This window comes from Tachyglossus aculeatus, chromosome Y2 (genome assembly GCF_015852505.1).
Source record: "Tachyglossus aculeatus isolate mTacAcu1 chromosome Y2, mTacAcu1.pri, whole genome shotgun sequence".
Taxonomy (NCBI): Eukaryota; Metazoa; Chordata; class Mammalia; order Monotremata; family Tachyglossidae; genus Tachyglossus; species Tachyglossus aculeatus.
Genome location: NC_052094.1, coordinates 4,105,510 through 4,117,800, shown reverse-complemented (window position 1 = coordinate 4,117,800; position 12,291 = coordinate 4,105,510). Strand labels below are relative to the sequence as shown.

The window sequence follows — 12,291 nt, the reverse complement described above, 5'->3', positions numbered from 1 at the left end:
GGATCATATCTACCACCTCTATTGTACTGTATTTTTCCAAGTGCTAAATACCATTCTCAGTAAATACCATTAGTTAATTGATTGGGTGAGACAGGGAGATAGAGGGAGCATTAGGGGGAATAGCTAAAGTGAAAATTGACAATGTTGAATAACTTGTGTAAACTTTTTCCAAAAGCCCATCAGTGAGAGAACAGCTGGAGACTCAATCTCCCAAACTCCATTTTAACCATTCTAATGTCTCCAACTTGGTATGAGGAAGGTGGAGCAGGGAATTGGTCCCTGAGGAAAAAGCCCCTGAAAGTGAGGAGAGAGCAAGAACCATCTTGTTTCTCATCAGGGCTGAACCAAACGTCTAGTAACTGCTGCAGAGCACAAGCCTGGGAGACCAAAGGACCTGGGTTCTAGTCCCGGCTCTTCCACGTCTGCTGTACCTCATCTCAGGTACCTCATCTCTAAAATGGAAATTAAAACTGAGCTCCATATGAGAAATGGACTGCGTCTGACTTGATTAGCTTGTAGCTACACCAGCATTTACTACAGTGCCTGGAAAATACTAAATGCTTAATACCATTAAAAAAAAATGCACAACCCCAACCCCCGCACCAATGTACTCTCATGCTTGCTGCCTCTCCACCACAGCTCACAGAGCTCTATTCCCAGCATGCCTTGTGCACCGTGGGCTACCCACCTGGACTTAAGCCACTGCTCCTCGTGCCTCAGACCTACCCACCAGATGGGCTGCATGATTACTCCGGACACCAGCTGTCCCCAGTCAGGGCTCTAAGCATCGTCCTCTGCCAAACCACCATGCCGCCTCACTGGAACCATGCAATTAATCAATCGTATTTATTGAGCACTTACTGGAACCATCCCCCTGCTAGAATGTGAGCCCATTGTTGTGTAGGGACCATCTCTATCTGTTGCCAACTTGTACTTCCCAAGTGCTTAGTACAGTGCTCTGCACACAGAAAGTGCTCAATAAATATGATTGAATGAATGAATGAATGCATGTAGAGTGCTGTACTGAGTGCTTTTGAGAATACTCTATAACAATATAACGAAGTTGGTAGACACTCTCCCTGCCCACAATGAGTTTACAGTCTAGAATATGAATAAACTACAGATATCAATCGATTAATGGTATTTACTGAGTGATTATACTGTGAGCCCACTGTTGGGTAGGGACTGTCTCTATGTGTTGCTGACTTGTACTTCCCAAGTGCTTAGTACAGTGCTCTGCACACAGTAAGCACTCAATAAATATGATTGATTGGTGATTGATTATATGTGCAGAGCACTGTACTCAGTGCTTGAGAGTATACGTACATAAGTGCTATGGGGCTGAGGGAGGGGTAAATAAAGGGAGCAAATAATAATAATAATGGCATTTGTTAAGCACTTACTATGTGCAAGGCACTGTTCTAAGCACTGGGGGGAGATTCAAGGTGATCATGTTGTCCCACGTGGGGCTCACAGTCTTAATCCCCATTTTACAGATGGGGTAACAGGCTCAGAGAAGTTAAGTGACTTGCCCAAGGTCACACAGCAGACATGTGGGGGAGCCAGGATTAGAACCCATGACCTCTGACTTCCGAGCCCAGGCTCTTTCCACTGAGCCCTGCTGCTTCTCTTATCCAAATGCAAGAGTGACACAGATAAAAGTGGGAGGAAAGGAAATGAGGGCCTACTTGGGGACAGCCTCTTGGAGAAACTGGACCTTGAATAAGGCTTTGAAGGTGGGGAGAGTAATTGTCCACAGGATATGAAGAGGGAGGGCATGAAGTGGGTGAGAGATCGGTGGCGAGATAGATGAGATGGAGGTATGGTGAGTAGGTTGGTGTTACAGGAGCACAGTGAGCTGGCCGGGTTGTAGTAGGAGAGCACTGAGGTAAGCAGTTCTCCTCAGGAACCTCTATCCTGACTTGCTTCCCACCACCCCAGTGGGACATGAGAAAAGCAGCTTCAGCCAGGACCACCTCCTCTAAACCTCAGGAAGACCGGGCAGCTGCTGCTGGAGCACTCACTGTGGTCGCGGACTGTGGGCTGTGAGCTGTGAGGAGCCTGAGATTCTGCTCCTCCTGCCAAAGGACCCTACTGACAACTGGTTTTCTCTCCATATTGTCCTACTGTTTGGTTTCCTCTCTCCTTATATATCTGAGAAGCAGCATGAACAAATGGATCAAGCGTGCGCATGTGTTTCAGACGGTCATGGGTTCTAATCCCTACTATGTCAATTGTCTGTATGACCTTGGGCAAGTCACTTAACTTCTCTGTGCCTCAATTACAGGCAAATGGGGATTGAGATTGTAAAATGGGGATTGAGATTGTGACCCCTATGTGGGACAGAGACTGTGTCCAACACAATTTGTTTGTATCTAACCCAGTGCTACATATGGTGCCTGGCATACAGTAAGCACTTAACAAATACCATTATTATCATTATTATTATCTGTTGACAGTACTGTCTCCACATTTTTCACTTTAAATTGTGAGCCCCCCGAGGGACAGGTACTGTATCTAGTTCTCACTTGTGTAGTCTTTCCCAGATATAATAGTTTTCTCCACCCTTACATTTAATAAATACTATTACTACTGTAGGCAGGATGACCTACTATAGTATATTACTATATTTATGTATACACACACACACACATACACACACACGTATATATATACTATATAGTATAGTATACTACTATATACTATACTATAGTAGTATAGAGAATAAAAAGTAGAGTATATAGTATAGAGAAGCAGCATGGCTAGAGAAGCAGTGTGGCTCAGTGGAAAGCACAGCCTGGTAGTCCGAAGGACCTGAGTTCTAATCCCAGCTCTACCACATGTCTGCTTTGTGACCTTGGGAGAGTCACTTAACTTTTCTGGGCTCAATGGAAAGAGCACGAGCTTTGGAGTCAGAGGTCATGGGTTCCAATCCCATCTCTGCCACTTGTCAGTTGTGTGACTTTGAGCAAGTCACTTAACTTCTCTGGGCCTCAGTTTTCTCATCTATAAAATGGGGATTAAGACTCTGAGCCCCCCATGGGACAACCTCATCATCTTGTAACCTCCCCAGCACTTAGAACAGTGCTTTGCACATAGTAAGTGCTTAATAAATGCTATCATTATTGTTATTATTATCCCCAAGATGAATCATCCTGCAATTGATACAGTCTCTAGACTGCAAGCTCATTGTGATCGGAGAAACTGCCTTCCAATTCGGTTGTATTGTACTCTCCCAAGCACTTAATACTATGTGCTCTGCACACGGTAAGCACTCAACAAATACCATTGATGAGGAGGATGATACTGATGATGCAGAATCAAGGTGAAGATAAATTTCCTTTCCAAACAAGGAAGCATGACTCTACTTTAAATGCATTGGTGAGAGAAAACAGATCAGGACCAAGCAGAGCAAAGTCAATGCTGGGTGGAAAAGCGGGCAAAGTGATGCCCCAGAACACATCACTAAACTTAGGCTCAATTTTTCCATTTGGAAGGCCACTGTGTTTTGACCTCCAAGTGCCCAAAGTGAGGTTAGTCTATTCCTATATTATAGCCCCTAAACAGGGCAGGCCAAATTTCGAGGAGATTTCAGAGGTTTGGATTGATTTTTTTTTAAAAGAAGATTCATTTAACAAATTGTATATGTTCTAATGAAGGGTTCTCAAACCCATCTTTACTCCATCAGGGTTATTTTCTTGAACTAGAAGTTGCTCCCAATCTACAAAGTAAGAAATCGACTCCAGGCTCCTTGCCAAAAGAGTGCCATAGCTTCTGGAACCCTGGGTTAATCTCAGCATAACACAGATACTTTGCTATAGCTTCCATGGAGTCCAGCACAGAACCAAAACCAGCGATGCTTCATTTCAGGAAACCTCACTCTTTCATTTTTAAGAGCCCTTAAACGCTGCCTTTCATTCAGAAAAAAACATTAAAGAAGGCAATTTGTTCTCCATTTGATAACAGACCCCCACAAATGAAACTCACTAGTTTTAACGTTTTGAAAACCTAAATATTTTTATTTAAAGAACAACAACAACAAGAAAAAAAAAAGGAAATTAGACCTGAAAGTGGTTAGGCATAGAAACTTCCTATGGAAGTTCAGCATTTTAAGAACTCCCAAGAACAGAGTATCTGAATGAGTTTATAAACAGTGTTTGGGCAAGCTTTGCAAACCCTCGTCATCTGGCCATTCTAGCCTCCAAGCTAAGCTTTGTCAGTGTCACTGACTTCTGAGGAGTCTCTCACTCCATGGGCCTGTATTTTGTAGAGTCCTACACCAAGGTTGTCAGTATTTTTATGTTTCTCCTTTGAATTCATTAATGGAAAGATGCTACTATATTTTTATGGTATTTGTTACGAGCTTACTATGTTGCTGGCACTGTATTAAGTGCTGAAGATAGTTACAAGCTAATCAGGTTGGATGTAATCCATGTCCCACTTGGGACATGTGTCCCACTTACTGATGAGATGAGGCTTAGAAAAGTTGAGCGACTTGCCCAAGGTCACACAGCAGACCATGTGGTAGAGCCAGGTCCTTATGACTCCCAGAGCCATTTTCAATCCACTAAGCAATAATAATAAAAACAATAAACTACTACTACCCGATCCAAGCACTTATCATATCCAGCCTTGACTACTGCATCGGCCTCCTCAGTCTCTCCCCTCTCCGTATTTCATTCTGCTGCCCATCTGAAAACTTTCAGTCCACGTCTCCCATTTCCTCAAAAACCTCCAATGGTTGCCCATCCACCTCCACATCAAACAGAAACTCCTTACCTTCAGCTTTGAAGCACCCAGACAATTCTCCCCCTCCTACCTTATCATGCTGATTTCCTACTACAGCCCAGCCTGCACACTTCACCACTCTAATGCCAACCTACTCACCATACCTCGATCTCATCTATCTCACCATTTACCTCTACCCACATCCTCTCTGTTACCTGAAACCCTCTCCCTCTTTGTACCCAACAAATCACCCCTCATCCTAGCTCCAAAGCCCTCCTAAAATCAGATCCCCTCAAAAGGGGCCTTCCCTGGCTAAGCCCTTGGTTCCCCTACTCCCTCTCCATTCTGTGTCACTTCTGTACTTGGATTAGTTCATTCATACATTCATTCACACATATTTATTGATCTCTTACTGTTTGCAGACCACTGTATTAAGTGCTTGGGAAAGTACAATGTAACAATAGCAGACACATTCCCTCCCCACAGTGAGCTAACAGTCTAGAGAGGGAGACAGACATTAATGCAAATGAGTAAATTACAGATATGTATATAAGTACCGTGAGGCTGTGAGGGGGGAATGAATAAAAGGAGAAAGTCAGGTTGACACAGAGGGAATGAGACAAGCAGAAAGGTGGGCTTAGTCAGCGAAGGCCTCTTGGAAGAGATGTGCCTTCAGTAAGGCTTGAAGCAGAACAGAATAATTGTCTGTTGGATTTGAGAAGGAGGAGCATTCCAGGCCAGCGGTAGGTTGTGGTTGGGTCAAGGATCAATGAGGAGGTTGGCATTAGAGGAATGAAGTGTACAGGCTGGGTTGTAGTGGAAGAGTAGTGAGGTGAGGTAGGAGGAGGCAAGGTGATTAAGCCCTTTGAAGCATTTGTTGTTCACCCCACACCCAGCACCACAGCACTGATATCTATATCTGTAATTTATTTTAATGTCTGTCTCCCCTTCTAGACTAAGCTCCTTGTGGTAGAGAATGTGTCTACCAATTCTCTTATGTTCTCCCAAGAGCTTAGTATAGTATAGTGCTTACACACAGTAAACACTTAATAAATACCATTAATTGCTTAATTAGTACCGTGTTCTACATGTAGTAAGAGTTCAATAAATACCATTAAAAATAAGATTACAATAACAATAATAATAGTATACATTAATTGCTTACTATGTGCCAAGCACTACTTAAGTACTGGGAAAGATACAAGGTAATTGGATCAGACATGGCCTTTGTACCACATGAGAATTACAGTCTAAGTGGGAGGGAGAACAGGTATTTAATTTCTATTTTGCAGATGAGGAAACTGAGGCACAGAGATGTTAAGTGCTTTGCCAAAGGTCAGGCAGCAGGTAAATGACAGAGCCAGGATTAGACCCAGGACTCCTGACTCCCAGTTCATTAGGGCATGTTGTCTCACTTTATCTCTCATAAAATGATATGAGCATATTATTTTATAGGTGATTATTTAAATATCATTCAAACCCAATACCATTATGTCCTGTTAAGGGGTAATAAAATATCAGTAGCCCTAATTCTTCAGCTGGTAGAGCTCAGCCCATGCCATTATCTTCCACTGTACTGGCCCAAGAATCTGGCTTCAGTCCGCTTTCTGTCCATTTAGACTACGTGACAGCAGCAGGGAGGTGCGTGCATCAAAGAGAAGAAAGAGGAAGTCAGTTCATTTCTTTGTGCCTCAATTACCTCATCTGTAAATTGGGAATTAAGACTGTGAGCCCCATGTGGGACAGGGACTGTGCCCAACTTAATTAGCTTGTATGTACCCTAGCTCTGAGTACAGTGCCCGGCACGTAGTACGTGCTTAACAAATACCATAAAAAGAACAAATGAGTATCATAGCAACATAGTGAATTGGATTGAACCAGTCCTGGAGGAGAGAGGAGTGGTTTTTAGGGGGCAATTTTTGCTTTTTTAAAAAATGCTATTTGTTAAATGCTTACTATGTGCCAAGCACTGTACTAAGCACTGGGGTGGATACAAGCAAATCAGGTTGGACACCGTCCCTGTCCCTCTTGAGGCTCATAGTCTTAGTCCCCATTTTACAAGATGGGGTAACTGAGGCCCAGAGAAGTGAAATGACTTGCCTAAGGTCACGCAGCAGACAAATGGTTGAGCCCTATCCAGAACTACAGGGAAGTAGCAGCATGGCGTAGTGGATAGAGCACTGGCCTGGGAATCAGAAGGTCATGAGTTTGAATTCCGGCTCTGCCACTTGTCTGCTGTGGTCAAAGTGGCCATAGAGTTTAGACAGCAGGAATATGTGCCTCATCCTATCCCGTCTGGACCAGCCTTCTCTCTGATCTCCCATCCTCGTGTCTCTCTCCACTTCAATCCATACTTCATGCTGCTGCCCGGAGTATCTTTGTCCAGAAACACTCTTGGCATATTACTCCCCTCCTCAAAAACCTCCAATGACTACCAATCAATCTGCACATCAGGCAGAAACTCTTCACCCTGGGCTTCAAGGCTGTCCATCACCTCGCCCCCTCCTACCTCACCTCCCTTCTCTCCTTCTACTGCCCAGCCCGCACCCTCCGCTCCTCTGCCGCTAATCTCCTCACCGTACCTCGTTCTCGCCTGTCCCGCCATCGACCCCCGGCCCACGTCATCCCCCGGGCCTGGAATGCCCTCCCTCTGCCCATCCGCCAAGCTAGCTCTCTTCCTCCCTTCAAGGCCCTGCTGAGAGCTCACCTCCTCCAGGAGGCCTTCCCAGACTGAGCCCTTTCCTTCCTCTCCCCCTCTTCCCCCTCTCCATTCCCCCATCCTACCTCCTTCCCTTCCCCACAGCACCTGTATATATGTGTATATGGTTGTACATATTTATTACTCTATTTATTTATTTATTTATTTTACTTGTGCATATCTATCCTATTTATTTTATTTTGTTGGTATGTTTGGTTTTGTTCTCTGTCTCCCCCTTTTAGACTGTGAGCCCACTGTTGGGTAGGGACTGTATCTATGTGTTGCCAATTTGTACTTCCCAAGTGCTTAGTACAGTGCTCTGCACATAGTAAGCGCTCAATAAATACGATTGATGATGATGAATATGGGAATGGAGGGACCACTCCGCTGAATCAATCAATCAACCAGTGGTATTTTTGAGTGCTTACTTTGCGCAGAGCACTGTACTAAATGCTTGGGACAGTACAGTATAACAGAGTCAGTAGACATATTCCCTGCCCACAACGAGCGGTCTAGAGGATGGCAACTTTGAGCTGGGCATCCAGAAGTCCTGCTGGAAGTTCAAACTGATGGTGATACAGGCCCAGTAATGCCCAGATCATTTTTCTTAAAAAATGTTGAGTCTATATCTCCTCCCTCTTCAAAGTCCTCCAGTGATTGCTCATCTATCTTGGCATCAAACAGAAACTCCCTACCATTGGCTTTAAATTGCTCAATCTGCTCCTACCTAAACTCGCTCCTCTCCCACTACCACCTAGCCCACACACTTCACTTCTCCAACACCAACTTATCCTACTTCAGTCTCGTCTCGTCTCTCTTGATGCTGAGCCCTCACTCACACGCTCACTCCTGCCTGGAATTCCAGCTCATCTGGTCCAACCAATCACCACTTCCCCATCTTCAAAGTTCATATCTTCATATGGGTAATTTTAATTATAATATTTCCAATTATGGTATTTATTAAGCCCTTACTATTTGCCAAGCACTGTTCTAAATACAAGGTTATCAGGTTGGACACAGCCCCTGTACCACTTGGGGCTCACAATCCAAAACTGACTTCCTTCAGGAAACTTTCTCTGACTAACTTTTCATCTCCCCACCCACTTCACCTCCTTTCTGTGTCACCTCACCCCACCGCCGACTTCAGAGTACTTAAACTCTGCCTCTTCCTCTATCTGCAATTTATTTTAATGGCTTTCTCCCCAGCTAGATACTAAGCTCCTTGAGAGTGGTGATGACATTTGCCAACTCTATCATACTCTTTCAAGCACTTATTAGTGCTCTGCACCCAGTAAGTGCTCAATAAATACCATTAATCAATTGGTTGATTAATGTTCTAATTGCAGTAGGCTGCTTGGAACAGACTACATTCTATTTACTTGTCTTGCAATTTGTGACCTCATTTTCAGCCCACACCAGACATCTCGATCTATTCCCATAGACAGCCTAGACCACCATTTAGATCTGGAAGACAAGATGATGCATGATTGATCCCTGAGGCTCTTAAGTAGAGCTTTGTGGCCCGGAGCCTTTACTGAACTTTCCCTTCTCTTCTCTGTATTTCTACCTAAATACAAATTATTCAACAGAATAATTGATAATCATCATCATCAACAGTGGTACTTTTTGAATTCTTAATATTCATTCATTCAATCATATTTATTGTGTGTTTAGTGTAAGGGCTTAGGAGAGTACAATACAACAAAGTATTCCCTGCACAAAGTGAGCTTACAGTCTAGAGGGTGAGACAAATGTTAATATAAACTAATGATTTATGATATATTATTGACAGCTGTGTACATAGTGCTGTGGGGTTGAGGGTAGGACAAATATCAAATGCCCAGAGGTCACAGATCCATCTGCCTAGATGATGCAGAAAGGAGAGGGAGCTAGGGAAAAGAGGACTTAATCAGGGAAAGCTTCTTGGAAGAGAATTAATGGGTGCAAAGCACTGTACTAAGAACTTGACTCTCTAGATTTCATTCATTCACATTTATTGAGCACTTACTGTGTGCAAAGCACTGTACTAAGCACTCGAGAATGAATGATTGCAGATCACTGCACTAAGCACTTGGCCCTAGAGACCTAGAGTGGTCCAGGTGGTTGCATGTGGAAGATGAGGTGGAGAAATGGCAAGAGCTCACATGCAATCTGCCAAATTGCCATGCTGCCATCAGGGTTCCTGGGAAGACTCAAAGGCCCCAGAAATGGAGGCTGGCTCAGGTGAAGTTTGAGGCCGACTAATCCATCATTTCAGTCCCAAGCACAGATCCTGCCAAGGAGAGAAGAGAGGTGAGGTGCACTAGCGTTTTGTGTCTGAGGACCCTGGCCTGGTGGATACCTGATATGAAAGGGAATCTTCTCCAGAAGAGCTACCTCTTCTTACACTGGATCAACTGTGTTACCACTTCAGAGAGAAGAGCATTAGCATTATCTATAAGGATGATGGTAGACTCCTTGAGATCAATCAATCGATGGGATTTATTGAGTGCTTACTGTGTGCAGAGCACTGTACTAAGCACTTGGGAGAGTACAATACATGCGTAGGCACGATCCTGGCCCTCAATCAATATAACGGTGATATTTATTGAGCACTCATGTGTGCAGAGCGCTGTATTAAGCATTTGGGAGAGTTCAATATACTAGTAGATGGGATCCCTGCTCTCGTTCAGTCCATCAGTTGTATTTTTTTGAATGCTTGGGCGCGTAGAGCACTATACTGAGCACTTAAGAGAGTACAATGCAATAGTAAACCCGATCTGTACTCTCAATCGAACAATCAGTGATCCTTACTAAATGCTTACTTTGTGTACAGCACTGTACTAAGTGCTTGGGAGAGTACAGTATAATAGAGTTCTACCCAGAAAAAGAAAGCTTATGTACTTTTTTTTATCTTTAGTGGTTCTGCCCTTCCCCAAGCCTTGCTTACTAGAGTTAAGGGACCAGGGAGGGTGTTCAGTGGACAGATTAACTGATCCAGATCTCTCGTGCAAAACCTCAGCCCCAAATGGTGCTAGGTAACCAATCTCGAAAATGAGAGAACACACCCGGCAATATGCCAGAAATGTGGGCTACATTATGCTATAGTAAACCTTTCCTCAGCAGTCTGATGTTCAACTCTTTTAACAGTGGAATTCCCCATATTTATTAATCCAGTTGTTCTAGTTTATCAAAGGGTTAACCCCTCTCCTCTTCTATTCAGTCAGCAATCCCCAAATGTAATGCTGAGTAGAACTTGGGCAGGGGGGCAAAACGGGGTCACTGAGGTTCTGATTCTAACTGCCTTTTGAATTCTTGCCGGGGGCTGTTTGCCCAGCGAGGTCTGGGGGATTGAGAAGCAGGTTGGCCTAGTGAAAAGAGCACAGAGCCGAGAGTCAGAGGACCTGTGTTGTAATCCCAACTCTGCCACTTGTCTGTTGGGTGATCTTAGGCAAATTACTCAGTAAGTGTTCAGTAAATACCATTTGATTGGCATAAAACTTGTTACTTATATGACTTCCCTGATGTGGACTGATAATGCTCATTGGCTTTATGTATGCTTAGCATCAGCCCATAATATAAGGCTGTTTTGTCAAAACAGATTCTATGTCTTCTTGTGGGCATGTCTCTGGGGAGGGTGAGGGGGTCAGGTGCTCCTGCTTCTTAGTAGGGGGGTCTTTCTCGCTCCCCTCATTGTCAGGCAGGGCTTTCCCCTGTGCTCCGACCCTCCCCCTATATTCGGGGGGCACTCAGGGGGCTTCTCTTGGTCTCCCCAGGAATACTCAGACTTCGAGGTTGAAGGCTGCCTGGCTTGGCCGAGGGGGCTTGGCCCCAGGGACCCTGACGGTGCCATGGCAGTGTCCACTGAGTGACTGGCCCAGGTCCTGAGAGAGTTTGGCCTGGAATTCGAGGAAGACAAGGCCATTTGTGAGAAACTGGTGTTGTGTCTCATGCACCGGATGAAGGATGACAAACTGGCTAGGGAGCTCATAGCCTACAAAATGAACAAAAGAGAAGTGCGCATCACCCTGGAGCTCCTGAACGCCTTTGAGCATGAATTTGGAAAACAGGAGGACGATCACAGCCAAGAGAGGCGGCAGGCATTCTGGGCCAAGAGACATCACTTCCATTCAGGAACTTATTGAAGAAGAGGCTGAAGTGGAAGACTTACTGGATTCCTACACATTCTCTTCCAACAGCTCCCAAAAGTGAATCATCACCATACCAGAAACACCGTGGTCGAAGAGGATTGTGTTGACCCAAAGTCCTCACCTCCTCCTCTCTCCCACCAGCTTCTCTCCAAGGTAGAGACCCATGCGAATCTGGCCTCAAGGGCCAGCAGGAGGTATTTAAGCCACCCCCTCCCTCACCACCATCTCTTCTCCTCTGCCCTCATCCTGCTAGACTCGATCTCAGACACTGATTGTCTGTGGCTGCCTGACAGCTCATTTTGGCTGATCCATGAGTATTAACGTCTCTCTCCCCCTATAGACTGTAAGTTCTTTGTGGTCAGGGAACATGTTTACCAATTCTGTTGTATAATTGTCATAGGGGGCCCAGACTGAGCCCCCATTTTCCTCTCCTCCTCCCCATCCCCCCCGCTCTACCTCTTTCCCCTCCCCACTGCACCTGTATATAGGTTTGTACAGATTTATTACTGTATTTATTTTACTTGCACATATTTCCTATTACATTTATTTTATTTTGTTAATGATGTACATCTAGCTTTATTTCTATTTATTCTGATGACTCCTGTCACATGTTTTGTTTTGTTGTCTGTCTCCGCCTTCTAGACTGTGAGCCCGTGGTTGGGTAGGGACCGTCTCTATATGTTGCCAACGTGTACTTCCCAAGAGCTTAGTACAGTGCTCTGCACATAGTAAGTG

General features: G+C 44.6%; 1 protein-coding gene across 1 annotated transcript in view; it reads left to right on the top strand.

Moving 5' to 3' along the window:
* EXOC2 (exocyst complex component 2) overlaps positions 1 to 11,550 on the top strand; it is a 254,838-nt gene extending 243,288 nt beyond the window's left edge. The window contains 3 exon segments of the mRNA XM_038768085.1: positions 176 to 248; positions 640 to 771; positions 11,287 to 11,550. Of these exon segments, the coding sequence (XP_038624013.1) occupies positions 176 to 248; positions 640 to 771; positions 11,287 to 11,550 (469 nt within the window).
* Positions 11,551 to 12,291: the final 741 nt, after the last annotated feature.